This window comes from Paramisgurnus dabryanus, chromosome 11 (assembly GCF_030506205.2).
Source record: "Paramisgurnus dabryanus chromosome 11, PD_genome_1.1, whole genome shotgun sequence".
NCBI classification, from domain to species: domain Eukaryota; kingdom Metazoa; phylum Chordata; class Actinopteri; order Cypriniformes; family Cobitidae; genus Paramisgurnus; species Paramisgurnus dabryanus.
The window spans coordinates 20,468,414-20,484,367 of record NC_133347.1 but is presented as its reverse complement, the minus strand read 5'-3'; the positions used below and the strand labels follow the sequence as shown (position 1 = coordinate 20,484,367).

The 15,954-nt window shown below is 35.5% G+C and overlaps 1 protein-coding gene across 2 annotated transcripts in view; it reads right to left on the bottom strand.

The window, feature by feature from the left end:
- adgrd1 (adhesion G protein-coupled receptor D1) overlaps nt 1–12,525 on the bottom strand; it is a 71,592-nt gene extending 59,067 nt beyond the window's left edge. Inside the window, exons 1-7 of one of the 2 annotated variants that reach the window (XM_065247348.2) lie at nt 12,209–12,525; nt 12,065–12,101; nt 9,178–9,294; nt 8,204–8,299; nt 6,930–7,052; nt 3,978–4,154; nt 1,971–2,228 (exon numbers count right to left, since the gene is read on the bottom strand). In XM_065247348.2, the coding sequence (XP_065103420.1) occupies nt 1,971–2,228; nt 3,978–4,154; nt 6,930–7,052; nt 8,204–8,299; nt 9,178–9,294; nt 12,065–12,101; nt 12,209–12,265 (865 nt within the window). In that variant the 5' untranslated portion in view covers nt 12,266–12,525. The remainder of the gene's footprint in view (nt 1–1,970; nt 2,229–3,977; nt 4,155–6,929; nt 7,053–8,203; nt 8,300–9,177; nt 9,295–12,064; nt 12,102–12,208) is intronic. The other variant, XM_065247350.2, reaches the window with a different exon arrangement.
- Nucleotides 12,526–15,954: the final 3,429 nt, after the last annotated feature.

Sequence of the window (15,954 nt, the reverse complement as noted above, 5' to 3'; positions counted from 1 at the left end):
ACAATTGCTGCAGCCAATAGTCCCTCGGAGATGCCAAACGTAGCCCTAAATAATTACTATTACCCCAGTTTAACTGAGCTATGAATCCAAACTTATGTAATACGTGTAATGGAGCTAAAAATTTTTATTACAAGCACAAAAGTGTACTATTGTAAACGTTTTAGAGAAAAGGTTCCTGTAAAAACACCAAAATATGCAGTGTGGGTAACCAGTATGGACCTGCAACAAACCAAAACAAGCTAAGTAAGAAGGTCACATGCGCACTACATTATTTGTCACTTTTCAACAGTTTTCATATTACATAAAGAACCACCCCTTTCCAACGATAATCCATTCAGTATTCCACCAAAAATAATTTCATTTAACTATATTAAGTTTTGGAAGCTCTTCCATTAAGTAATATAAAAGGCACGACTCCAATCTTTTTGTGGTGTCTGGTCTCCGTTACGGATATCTATCATGAGCAACATGGCAGACACATGTATCCTCTCATCTGCTGTGGACTACCCACTGGAGATTTAGCGAGACGTATGCAAACAATTAGCAGCCTCATTGGAGCTTAAATTCGTATCTGTCTTATTACCATGTCATACTGAAGACATCTCGCTTGCTCTTAAAGCTACACTCACCCCAAAATGAAAATCTTTTCATTATATACTCACACTTATGTCCTCCATACCTGCATGATGTTATCTTTTTCCATTAAAACTGTCACACCGCTGACAGTTCATAGTGTTAAATGCCATAAATGGAGTCTGTATGACTTTCCAAGTGTGCTATATATTGAGTCAAGCTCACAGTCTGACTCTGGCTTGTGTCTGCTTCTACATAAGAAATGTCACGATTAAAAAAATCGTCATCAAGTCTTTTGTGTGTACTAGTAACCAAACATAACAACTTAAACCATAGCACTGTGTTTCAAACAACTATAACATTAAACCAAATCATATAAGGAAAAGATACGTGCACCAACAAGGTCAACAAAACTGTGCTTAAGGACACAGACACTTCGGTACGAACTCTGATATTGTGATGTGGTATTTCAGTAGTGCGCTCCGTTAGTGGAATGTGAAGGAGCGTCTCCTAAGGAAATTGTCTTGAAATGTTTCTTCCTCTCTGTAATAACCCTCGGGGAGAGTAATAACTCTAGCGATAATACATGTAGCAGATCAGCAAACTGTCAGCATCACAGATGTTTCATATCCATACAGTCAAACAGCACTTTCCAAAAACCAATGTTTAGCCATCAGTGGCATTTCAGTATCCAAAAACGAACACACTTTACCAAATGATCCAAAAAGTATTTGGACACGTACTGTAAGCCACACCTAAAACTGGAGGAACCTTACTGCAACAAATAACAAAATACAAAAACATGTGCCATTTATAAAAGAAGGATAACCCACTTTCCCAGAGGTACGATTTTAAAGTATAAAACAACAGATTAACTGTACAAAATGAAGAAGAATGGTATTTGGACATGACTGTCAAACTCAATTGAACATACGGTACAGTATCCGTTTTAAATGGGATGAAATGCAACTGTGCCCAAAACAATGTGGTAACTTGGGGGCTGACATCATCAATCCACTAAAACGACCTTGAAAACAACTGGTTAAAGTTGTTCCCAAAAAAAAAAAAAACGTCAAAGTGAATTTAGTTCTGAGAATCACTAGTATCATTTCTCTCCAGATGCCACTTGCTTTGATATTTTGTTATATAATCCAAGAACATTCATGTCTTTAGGTCCATGCATGTCAAATGAATCATTAAAAACAGATTAAAATTGACCACAAATATTCAAGATAAGCTGAGAAGCATTGACCATCTGATACCAAAGACCAACTGTGGCTAATTTGGGAAACCGACAATGGTTGACAACTGGGGACAAGCACATGGATACGGCAGGCAAAGGTTGCCAGATAAATGAACTAACAGATAAATGGTATGATGTGGATATGATAACTTACCAATGGCTGCTTTGTAGTAAAGTAAGATATCCTGTGGGGACAGTGCCCTCTCCCAAATCACAAATTCATCGAAAGCACCTGTGGCGTAGTGTCCGTACTTTCCCGTATTTTCTGTGCCAATCACAAGGTCAGCATACTGGTCGCCGTAGTTAAAGGACGTATTTCCTTTGGTATCTTCTGTGCTGAAGGTCCCATTAATGTACACCTTCAACCCGTCATTTTGGGTCCATGTGAAGAGCACGTGTGTCCAGTAGGGCCCTAAATAAAAGACGTAGAGTGAAAGCAATTAAAATTTAAAACAAACCTAATGTTGATTAATTTTCCTCCTTTGACTCTTTGGATCGGATGATAACAGCAATATTATTTCCAGGTTTACTCATGGGTCCGTAAAACAAGAGTTTGAAATAAAACTGAAGTCTGTAAACAGCATGTGGAATGGATTTGGTTTAAAATGCAGCCAAGAGATTTCCAGTAGCCCAATAGGTAGAGCACGACGCTAGCAACACCCATGTCATGAGTTTGATTTTCAGGGTAAACACATTACTGATTACACAAAATGTATTGCCTGATTGTATTGTACTGTACTTTTAGTTCTTTTAACATAATAGATCAAATATAAATGTGAGAGCTGGTATGAAGAAACTTTAAATTGATTTGTTAGGGCTTATTTAATCTGTCCAGGAATAAAATGGCACACGACAAGTCTTGATCCATAATCCTACTTTAAAGGGACACTCCACTTTTTCCAGCTCCCCTAGAGATTTTAAACGTTTTGGAATCCATTCAGTTGATCTCCACTTTTAGCATAGCTTAGCACAATCCATTGAATGTGATTAGACCATTAGCATTGAGCTAAAAAATAACTAAAGAGTTCGATATTTTTCCTATTTAAAACTTGACTCTTCTGTAGTTACATTGTGTACTTAGACAGACGGAAAACTAAAAGTTGCGATTTTCTAGGCAGATATGGTTAGGAACTATACTCTCAAACTGGTGTAATAATAACCAAGGGGACTATTTTCGGGCAGTGCGTAATATCACTACGCCTGCTGCAGCCATATTACATCAGCAAACTCCTTGATTATACTTTGGTTATTTTTTAGCGCAATGCTAATGGTCTAATCAGATTCAATGGATTGTGCTAAGCTATGCTAAAAGTGGTAGCACCAGACCCGGAGATCAGCTGAATGGATTCCAAAAAGGACTCTACGAGAGCTGGAAAATGAGCATATTTTCAAAAAAAAAGTGGAATGTTTCTTTAAGAAATTGGTTCATGTTTTAGTCTTAGTTTTGTTGCTTTGCTAAACTATCCAGCTGAAGACCTTACAAGCCAATTAAACTGTGTGACATGCGACACTGTGGTAAAATTCTTAAATCATTACATCTGCTGATGTTATGAACCTGGCATGAACCCTTGCCAGTTAAACAGCACACACAGAGTGTATCTTTCAATATAACTAGTAAACTCAACAACTACCTCCATCTGCGGCGAACCTAAATTCTGATGGTTACAAAAACAAGGACACTGGAGATGTAAATATACTCCAGAATGTTGTCACTCCTTAAAAACGCTGAGAAAAAAAACTAGCCTGGATGAAAGAGAAATGATTAATTTCTTGGAAAGCTGAATGATTTGACTTCAGCTACTTTTCAATTGCATTTTTATTTTGGTTTCAAAGTGAGATACAAACTTAAAGCACTCATCACAAGTCCAAAGGCAAAGTTTACTCTGAAGTCTATTGACCCAAGCACTTTCGGACATCTGGATGTAATCAATATAATTATGCAGATAATTACATATTCAAAATATTTATGGTCAGATCGCAAATGTAATTCCAAACCAGAATGTATTTCAAAACGAGTCCATGTGTGCGAAATTTGGAGAGCATGGGAAATCTTTTTTGGCTTCGGACACAATGCAAAACACGTCCCTAGAAACCGTTGAAACGATACGCTTTCCACATCCTGAACTAGCTTTAAAAACACGCAGTCACTTCAAACTATTACCTGGGAGTTTAATATTGGCTTTCCAGGTCTTCGAGTCTCCTCTTGTGTAAAACTCCACGTATCCCCTGTAAGGGTTGGAGTAGACGGAGAAACCGCTCGACACAACTTTACCACCGGACGCAATGGCGAAGCGAGAAACCACATCGTCGTTTTTCCAGAAGAAAGAGAAAGTGATGCCTGTACAGATCAAACAGTCAGTAAACCATTATATATTACTAAATAATTTAGAGCTACATACTGCAAATTAACATAGTTATAAATAATATTTCATATAGCTTTAATATTATGTAAAATATATCTGATGTATTATGTATATGTAAGTATAATAAACTCAGTGGTCATAAATTCAATCACAGGAAACAAATTACTGACAAAATGTAGCTTAAATAAACTGTAAGTCACTTTGGATAAAAGTGTCTGCCAATAAAATAAGTAAGTAAATAATGTAAGACAAAATATCATTATGGTGAAGGTTTTCATTTGATGCTCAACCTAAACCTGTTTCTCTTCCAACAAAAGAGATTATAATATAGATATTTCATAATTACTTGCAATTTAATTTTTATAAAAATCCGTAGAAATTGCAGCTGGGTTGCCGGTAATTTACCGTAGATTTAAATTTATGTTATTTACTGGCAACATTTTGTTCAAAGTTAAATGAACATTAAACATTTACAAGTCTTTGTCTTTACCGAGTAAAACTAAAAAACAGCATCAAGCAAAACATTCTGGGAAACAAAATCTGAAGCAAAAAACAGAAAAAGGTTGATGATGATTTCTGGTTCCCAGAATGCTTTGCATGAGGCTGTTATTGTATAGTTTTTTTCTGTAAAGATAAAGACTTGTTAATATTTAAAATTTATTTAACTTTGAACAAACTCTTGCCAGTAAATAACATAAATTTAAACTACGGTAAATTACCGGCAACCCAGCTGCAATACCATTGTAATTTCTACGGAAATTTTTTACAGTGTATAATTGACTAACCTTACAATGCAAAAAAGACCCTGTGTGTATATGTCTGAATATGAAATAAAGATGAACATTTCCAAAGCGTTTAAAAAATCTAGGCAGAATACCATGAGAAACCATGGCAGATAAACACTAACAAATACTAACATTTAAACCTAAAACCTAGTCATAACCCTAAAGCTATGCATAAACACTTAAAAGTGTTTTTCCAATACATTCTGCTATCAAACTTTAAACAATAAGGTTCATTATTAGATCCAGGCGACTTAATCACAAACAATATCACAAAGCTTTACTTAAGCCCTTGAAGATGAATAAAAATGTTCTCTGTTTTGTAATAAAAGGAATGTAAACTGATACAATACAATGATGAATAACAGATGATATCAGCTTTCAAAAAAAAAGGATTGATGTAAGCCGATATACAGCATTTGCTAATTAAATACTGTAAAGCAATATTTGCATCGTCATAAAACCATTAAAATAAATTAAGAGACCAATCCAGTTTTGCCTTTAATCATTATTTCTTCTACATGTATTACAACCATTTCTGTCCAGTGTCTGTCGAATTCTAACAAACGCAAACCTCATGAGTGACATAAAGTCACTCAACAGCGACGAAATGACAATCAGATTTATTCCATAAAATTTTTATTTCTGAAAATGTCCTAAAATACAAGCATTTTATTACTGAGAAATAAATTTGAACTTGCCTTTTCTGCAGTATTCAAGATAAAAACACTGTATATTTTTTGTCATTTGGACCATGTTTTCCCCATTTAAATTTTCAGTAAATGCAAAAAAAACATAATTTTTATTAGGAACTTGGCAGAAATGTTGTTAGTTGGCAGAATGGACACAACAACTCATAACATCATAACTTGTCATGACAACTTGACATTACCAAAACAACATAACTGACCATTTTTAACCAGTGACACAAATTTAATTTGTAATTAAGTGTTAATACTGTGTCATATAGTTTTTATAAAAGCGTCATACATATTTTTTCTTGACCTCAACTAGTGGTACAAATATAACTTGTCATTTAAATGTCATTAAGTGTAAATACTCTGTCAAATAGTTTTATAACAACGTCATTAATATTATTTACTTCATAATGTTTTTAACAAATAAAACCAATCATTTAATAATAATAATAATAATTAAAATTGATAAAATGATATTTCATTGCATTTGGAGACAAATTTACCTAAAATTAAATGCAAACAGTACAGTAATGGGTTAAGCCATGCAGCGTAGGGTCCATATCGCACAAAAAAAACAGTTAATTATATTAAATTCATTAGTTTCTTAAGTTTGATAATTTTTCTGCTACAGATTTATGACAAGTTATGATGTATTGATTTATGTCAAATTGTCATAACAAAGACATATCAAACAATGTCATCTTTGCATTAAAAAAGAAAAATGACACGTATTGACAGTTGTCATAAATGTGCATAAAATCTCCTTTATGTTCATGACACATGTCATGATTATGAAGATGTCATTTCAGTCTTATGACCACCCTTGAAGTAAAGCTTAAATTTAATTATTTGAAAATAATGCACAGCCAAGGTGGTAATGCGCCATGAAGCAAAGCGAAGTGTCGTTTCACCGCAGGTGTGGATTATTTTCGAATAATTCAACAAGCCTTCGTCAATTTTTCCAGGTAAAATAATGCATAGCCGTGAGACATTTTGTAACCAATCAAAATAAAGCATTCAACAGCCACGTGGTGTTTTTATTACAAAAACATGTGCATTTCTTGACACCGGGCTTTGCAAGGACTTCAGACTACGCCAGTTCTAGACTATAAACTGGTTTATATATTTTTTTTATTCTACATTGGGTAAACATTGAAAAGCACTATACAAATAAATGTGAATCAAATTCTACACTGAATCAAATTCTACACTATTAAACGTGTCTTATTTAAATAGTAAGATGTAACTGGAATCGTTCATAACAACTTACCTTCAGGTCCACACAGAGAAGGATCACTGATGCACGAGTCTTTATAGTTGCCAAAGTGAAGAAAAGTGGCCCCCTTGTCACCGTTTAGATAAATTCCCCTATTCACGATTCCTTCTACGATATCTACACGATGAGATGAGAGTGACCCGTAACATTAAAACACTTGAAATCAATCTCCAAGAAGACATTAAATAAGCATTACATTGAATAATCCCCCTCATGTAAATTGCCTTCTAAAAACCCTGAAACGTTTAGGTATGGGTGATTAACCAGTGTTAGTTTAGCTGAAAGATGGTTATTTATTTTGTATTTCAACAGGGTAATTTGTTCATGTGATATTGACCAGAGACTTCAGAGAGAAAAATCCTAACCTTTCACTCATATGGTTAAAACATGTGTGCGTTTCGCAGCATTCACCTAAGTCAACAAACTGACAAACTGGGGAAGTGAAAACCTCCCATCTGTATAAATCTACTACTGATGAGTCAAGATGGTCTTTGTCAATGGCAAGTTGTTCTTCTGCTATGACGGTAATAAATCCTCGGTTATTTATTAGAGTTCAAATCTGTGGATCACAGTGGGAGCCGTAGCGCCGTCCCACCTCATGAATGGATGTATTGAGAGATGAAATGATGTTGGAAAAGCGTGACAAGGAGAGACAACAACAAAAAACAGGGAAAAGACTGATGTTTGGAGTAATTGGAAAAAGTTTAGAGGATTAAGAGAATGAATTCTGAGAGATATACAAAGATAAGGTCTGAACATCCATCTATGTAGTGAGACTCAGGATATCGGCATGACTTAGATACAGATTTTTACATACAGATCTTAATAAAGGTGAATTCATGATTTCAAAAACCTATATACTATTGAAAATAAGGCACATTTTTAAAGTATATGAGTGCTATACAAAAAGTTAAAAATCAATTAATCCTTAACTGGGGCATTATAAAGTTTGACATGGTTCTCAAGTGCAGCTGTCCAATAAAATCACTCGTATTCATTGAATAGTGCCAAACTAAATATAACTTAACAATGCATGCTTTGATTAGCCTAATATAAACTATAGAGGGTTTTTGTTTATTTCTTTTTCTAATGACGTCTTTTAGATAAACAAAGACTACAAGTAATAAACGAACCTCCGCATAGATGAACCAGACTGATCTAATGCTATTCTTCGAGGTCTTCGCTTAGTTACATCACTTAGTTACATCACATTGAGACCAAATGTTCATTAATAGCATACAGTGAGTGTACATACGGGAGAGCCTCACCTACTGTGGCGGAAATGTTAGTGTAGGCGGAGTCATTGGTATACACAGAAGAGGAATTATGGGTAGTCAGGACAGTGTAGTTGTGGATTCTGACAGCTGTGATGGGAGAGAACGTGAAAAACACAAAGAAAGCGAGAGAAAGAACACAAAACAGGTGATTCAGGTACAGACATATACAGTATGAACACAGAGACATGGGACAGATACAAGGGGCATTTCAGGCAGTGATAGACAAAATTACGCAAGATGCGTGTAACATTCATTGCAGAAATGTTTGTAACAAATAAATGATGTGTTGTTGTATGGCTTTGTTCTACGCACAAACACCCTCTTAAACAAGTGCAATAAATCATTTCTCTGCGCATGGGGAAACACCAAGCCGACCGCAAATGTGTCACGTCTAAGAGGCCCCAAGAATTTTTTTCAGCCCCGCATTTGTTCTGAATTAGCCCGAACAATCGCCATACTGTACTCATCCTGGAAATATTCTCCATTAGAGGATCCAACTCTGAAATGATCTGTGGATGATACTCGAGCATGCACAAAACCATTTACGGTATATTGAACAGATAAACTGATCAACTGAGCACTGCGGTGTTACCTAGTGCTACATCTTGAACTGGAGAAACACGGTGAAAAAGCTTCAAGTGGACGAGTAAATCACAGCGAGAGAACACACTTTTAGCACCCTTAAATGTCAAAGTAATCTATCCTCATCATGACCGAGGTAATCTTGCGAGTAATTCCTCAACATTTTGACTCAAATGAGGAAATTAGTCCATTTAAAGAACTGAAGACAGCTGCAAAGCAACACAGATCTGTGCAGCAAACTAAGACGTGACCGTTGAAGAATGTCAGACAGCTGTGGAGAGAGAAAAGACAGAGAGAAAAAGAAAGAAAGAAAGAGAGAAAGAAAGAAAGAAAGAACGAAAGAAAGGAGAAAACAGCAGGTGTGACGCAACATGTTCACATACTTATGTTAGTCCCATTAACAAGACCTGTTCTGTTCCCAATATGATCCGAAAGACCATGGATCCCCTCTACTGAATCCAATGGCCAATAGTGTGAAGCTGTCGCCAACACCTCCAGGCCTGGGTCACAACACACAAACACATATCCACAGACATACATCAATGCATACACAACAAAATTTACAAAACGCACAGAAAATGTTGCAATTTCCACGCAGCAAAATCACCAGTGTTAAATGAACACTCCTATGGTCGGCCGGTTGCATAAACTTATAGTCTTAAAAGTTAGTCATGAATTTTTTCTTCAAGATTCTCTGAAAAGAAGTACATAAAAGTAAAGAAGTTGTTACTGGGCGGTACCTTTTCAAAAACTACTAAAATTTACGTATTGGTACCACTAAGGCAGTGGCATCAAACTGGGGGCCGCGAGATGGCACCAGGGGGTCCCAGTTTTATGTAATTTTATTAAATACATTTATTTTTCATAATTTCTGTGTAATTAAACCTCAGAAAAATAAGGCTACTAACCAACAGCACTACATTGTTTAAATGTAATATGTTTTTTTTATTCAAATTTTAAGTTTGAAAATGTTTTATATCGTCAATTTTCTTTTGGGGGCCACGCAGACAAGGGGGACCGCAAGCCAAAAGAGTTTGAGAACCACTGCTCTAAGGTACACACTGGTACCCTTAAAAGTACATATCTGTATACCTAAATGGTACATATATGGACCTTTTAAAGGGATAGTTTGGCCAAAAATGATATTAAACCCATGATTTACTCACCCCCAAGCTGTCCGAGTTGCATATGTCCATCGTTTTTCAGACAAACACATTTTCGGATATTTTAGAAAATGTTTTAGATCTTTCAGTTGATTAAATGTAATGTTACGGGGTCCACGACCTTCAAGTCCAAAAAAAGTGCGTCTATCCTTCACAAATTAAATCCAAACGGCTCCAGGATGATAAACAAAGGTCTTCTGAGGGTAATCCGCACGATGTTGTTGTAGAAATATCCATATTTAAAACTTTATTAACGAAAATAACTACCTTCCGGTAGCGCCGCCATCTTAGTCGCGTCCGCATTCAGGATGAGAGCTTACGCAGCCTACGGAGGCTACTCTGCTGCTGCTCTGTGCCCCCGCCCTCCGAATTTGTCATACGTCACTGAGAAAAGTGCGTACACTACGCTAATACTCTCTCCTGAATACAGGGGAGTCTAAGATGGCGGCGCTACCGGAAGGTATTTATTTTCGTTAATAACGTTTTAAATATGGATATTTCTACAACAACACCGCGCGGATTACCCTCAGAAGACCTTTGTTTATCATCCTGGAGCCGTTTGGATTTGTTTTGTGAAGGATAGACGCACTTTTTTTGGACTCGTGGACCCCGTAACCTCACATTTAATTAACTGAAAGATCAAAAACATTTTCTAAAATATCCGAAAATGTGTTTGTCTGAAAAATGATGGACATATGCAACTCGGACAGCTTGGGGGTGAGTAAATTAAGGGTTTAATGTCATTTTTGGCCGAACTATCCCTTTAGAAAAGTACCGCCTAGTAACAAATAGGTACAACTTGTGTAGCTTTTTTGTTTGTTTATTGTTTAGTTTATTTATTTAGATAGGGACAGTGCATATTAATGAACATCAGTACACGTACACAATGTAAATATGCTAAAGTTAGCACCACAGCTAATTTTTATCTATAGTCCCTAGGCAGATAAAAACATAAAAACGAATACAAACATACACACCCTCAATAATTTGAGGGACACAATAAAACACTTACAACAACAATAACAGCAAAATACCAAAACAAGTAATTGTCACACATAATTACTTCTGAGAGTGTATTGTATGTTACATAAAAAGGTAGATTGGTCTGATTTAAATCGCAAATAGTACGACTGATTAACCCTAATAATTCCTAGATAGTTTGATTCGTTCTAAGGACGCAGTCTTAACTTCACGGCCATGCTTATGCAACAGGACACTGTGGTGTTTATGAGTCTCACCGACGTTATTAACACCAGTGATTTTGCTGGGTACTTGTCAGCTTATCACCAGATGAGTCTGGTTTGTGCTGGTAAACTTTTAATTATGTTTTGCAAACTCACATGCATAACAGACATGCATAACAGTTTTTAAGCTTGGACATTAATACATCTTTTTATAACAACCATATCCTATTCTATAACAATCTTGCACTTTCTAACCATTTCAGAATAGCTATAGTTTATAAGATAAATGCACTTGCAAACTTGAACTATTAATGTCAATCTATAACACCAAAATGGTGTTACTTAATCTTTGTTTATATACCGTTATTCATTATCTGTATAAAGGCGTCCACATTACATGACATTCAAAATATGACATATTTTACATTAGCCAGAAGATGATGTCAATGCAAAGGGTTTCCTCCTTCAGTCTAGTCTAGTGTATTATTTTCATGAAATGTGTTTGCATAACAGATTTGGTGGAAAGGGTGTTGGTTTGTATTTGTTGATGGTGAATAAAACTTAACACTAAATTTACGTCGTTCATTAATTATATATTTCGGTTATGTTAGGGTTAGTATGACAACATTAAAACCAATTTTCAGCATTTGTATAATTTATCGATAATTTCTGCTTATTATATTTATTTGTTAATATTTCAGTTGCTGAAATAAATATACCCATCTTAAATTTACTTAAATGGGACATTTATCGTCAAACTTAATCCGAGATGAAGAGAAATACAAATTAAAACGAATTCAAATATTCGTCAGTGTAATTTCTTTATGTAAAGCTGAACAGGACTATATATTCGTTTAACCTGTGACAAATTCATCCATAAATGTCATTCATCAATTACATTTGTAAAATTGAATGTCTGTTACCTGGATGGTTGGATGGCGATACCGTGTTACCACGAACCTGTTAGAAATAAAGCATCCAACTTCTAATGCAGCTTTAAACATGCAAACATATACAACTTCTTTCATCTTTTGTTGTTCTGCTCATAAAAAAGTAAATAATCTTACCTGGAAAACGCTCAGGGGAGTCGTTATAAGTAAGACTTGCCAGTATATTAAGTCCATTGTTTTGAAGAGATTTCAGCAACAGAAGTACGTTAAACTGCGAGTCTATATTTTGTTGTAAATGTTAAAAGCACCAATCATTGCGCTTATAACAATGTACAAAAATTGTTAATATGTCATGTGTTAATAAGTAGTTCATCAAAATATGATGCTGAAAAGTGTTATTGGTAACTAATTGATTAGGAGTTTGTAATCCATCGTGTTAGAGTCCGTAAGTATCAGTCACTGAGCTCGAGCTCTACTGAAGATGAAACACACGCGCTCGCTAAGCTCGTGGCGCGCTCTCATCAGTGGGCGGGACTGACACGACACATAAAGTTCTCCTCCTGCAGGGGGCGCACGAGAGCTCAGAAAGCCAAATTAACATTTCATTACCAAACATTTATCCCAGACATCTTCAGTCTTTCTGAAAATATTGCATCCTATCATTAAAATAATATTGTTCATTACAAAAAATGTACCTGGCATTAAAATTTAAATTCTAGTAATCACACACGTGTGTAATTGGTCTAGCTTTACAAGCAAAGTAAATCACTTGCAAAGACCTTTTTTGAGGTCGAGATTCTGTCAACATAGTGTATTATTATTTCTTTCAAAAGCATGTTTTTCCTATAGTTGATCATTTGGGGAATTTGTAATGATGTCATTAAGTTAAAACACTGATAAGTGGATCTGACTAAAAAACAATGGTTTAAAATGATTAGTTATTCTGCCGAAAGTTGAGTTTAAATAAGAAAAATACAGAAAAAAAATGTAAAAGTATGTACGTAAAAGAGTGAGACAAAAAAAAGAGAAACAAAATTTAAACTCTTTAGTGTTTTGCTTGCAAACCTAACTTTACTATAGGGAGCCATCTAGTGGCATTACACCATTATATTTTATTGACCTGCACTAAATTCACTCAAAAACAAGTCTCCTCTATTTCAAAGTTAATAAAATAGCACGTAAACGATGTGTATAAAATATCAAATTTATTTTGATATAAAACTGCACATGCACACTCACACAATATTTGATAACCACCAATATAGGCTTATAATTCTTTTTCATAAAGCTAGCACACAATTGCAGACTTGAAAACATTATGGTTTGAAGACACCATGAGGAAAGCTTGCACTGTCCGATTATAAAGTTTGATGTACAAAAAAGGCAGTCTGAAAAGCAAGTATAAACATTTAAAAAGAATGTACAAATGGACAAAAAGTACAAAAAGAGCAGCAGTCACTCAAACATGAAGAAGCGATGCTCTATAACACATGGTATGATTCAATTTGACTACTGTGCAAAAAATATACAGTTGTTCTGATGAAATAAAATGCCTGTGATTTGGCTGTAAATTGTACAACATTTACAGAATGTTTCTCATACATCATACATTCCTGTTTTTTTGGCAGTCTCAGTCCAATCTACTTGCATTTTCATTTTGGGCATAGAGAACAAGCGACAAAAGACAAACAAATGCGTGTGGAGAAGAAATACAGTACAGACTGGACCGAAAAGATTCACCACTGAATGTTTTAGAGCCTGCAGAAGGTTTAACTTGGCCATACATTCACAATTTCTCATCATTCAAGTACAGAACATGTGCGATCGTGTTCACTTAGAAACATGCGTATCCATTATTGAGCCCATAATTGTCATACTGGTTTATGTAACAAGAAATGGTTGAATAAATTGTGCAAATTAAGTGGAAATTTTTTAAAGCAAGCTGAGCGTCCTTCATTTCCTACGTTTGACACAACATCTCGCTGGTGAGATTTACAACAAGACGACACTTTGGAAATACACTTTTTTGATGAGAAGTAAAGCATTGACGTGACTACACACAACACAAACAGACAATTCTCAATCTCAATGACTGGACACAAACACAAACCATTGTGCATTGTATAAGGCATATATAAGGAGACTTGCTTCCACTATGCATTTCATGACTTTTGAGGACAAAAAATACAGTGAAAAGATGCAGAGCATATCGGTTTCCCTCGTGTACAAATATAAGCTGTGTCTGGTCAATGTTTGTGCTTATTAATAAAATATTGTGCTAGTTTATCTTGTTCTCAGAACACAAGCTCTAGATTTGAGAAATAAATATACTTTAATAAAAAATAAATGTAATAATTTATAATAAAATAATGCATGTCTCTTTATTTGAAATAAATACTTTTAGTTCTCTCTTTCCCTTTCATTAAACATTACATGAAATTGACCATTATATTTTCAAAACCTTGGGTGTCTGTGCGTTTTTATAAACTTAATATCCATCACTTTTCCATACACATTAATCCATGTCTTATAGAACTAGCATACAGGATCAACATCATTTTCCTGTTTCCCTTCTCGGATCACTTATCTGTAATTCGAACATCCCGACCCATGTGGAGAAAGCTATGAAGCTATTTAACAGCACCGAGCATTTTCAATAAATTCTTTCCCTTGGAGAGCAGTCCTGTTTTCTTAGTGTCGGCTCGGGGGCGCCGGACGGGACTGCCGGGCCCCTGGGTTTGTGGGCGCACTGTTGGGGTGGCACTTCTTCCGGGAGGGCCCGCTTTTTCCACGGGTACCTAATGGAAGACCCGCAAGGGACAGTTCAGGGCTAGATGTTTAAAAAGAAAAGAATCTGTTTCTTTGCCTTTTAAAGCATCTAAAAGTCATTACTGTACATCAGACACTCCATCTCCTCTCATAGTCCTCTTTGTCCCAGCAGGGCCACCATACAGTCAATTTGAAATCAACAGCACCTTTGTGAATACACCCATTTAGAGGGGCTAATCTATGAGTAATATATGAGTTGAGAGGGTTATTTTTATCCCGGAAACTGATGTAAATGATGGAACTTGGTAATTTCTTGATACATTTTAGTAATGAGTGTCAACTTTCATTAGACAATGGCTTATTTTCTTTTACAAAGTAACAGAAATGATCAAAAAAAGTTTTACAATGTAGTGACATTTAACAACTAGTAACACTCCTCTTACTGCATCAACAGCAATAATACAACCTTTACACTTCTTTTGTCCTTATAATTGTATAATCGTTTTTATAATAAATCTAAATGCGTAGATAGCGTAGATAGCAATGGTGTTAAAGTAAGAATATAGGTATTTAATTTATCAGTCCTATCACTTTTCAGCATGGTCACTTCACCAAGGGGGTTGGATCCTGCTTTAAAAAAGCTCCACAAAAGGGACTGCAAAAACGTATTATCTTAATAAAATAAATTAAATCATTTTAAGATTATCGAAGCTTAGATAAACCAAGAAAACTAGTCCATAAAGTGGTTAAGAGTAATAGTTATATGTGTTTGCTATTCCTGATCAGAATTAATGGAATGTACACCCCATACACACAGACGAATTCATGACCTGACAACACTAATTCACTCTTAATGTAATATAATTTAACTGGAAATTAATATGACAGGGTGCACATCCACTGTACTTAAGGAGAGGAGAGGGGTTGTCCCAGCACTAGGAATCCACTACAGTAAACTCACACAATAGAAAAGAGAAGGGGTGGAGGGTGAGAGGTAGGGGTCAGGGGTCCTACCTTGCAGCCTTGCTGCAATGGCCTTGCAGTTTCTTATGACTTACAGTAGGAGTCAGTGAAATACGAACACTGTAATGGACAACACCCAGAGAAACAACTGAAGATACCGGCTGTACCTGTCTAATGCATTGGTTGGGGTG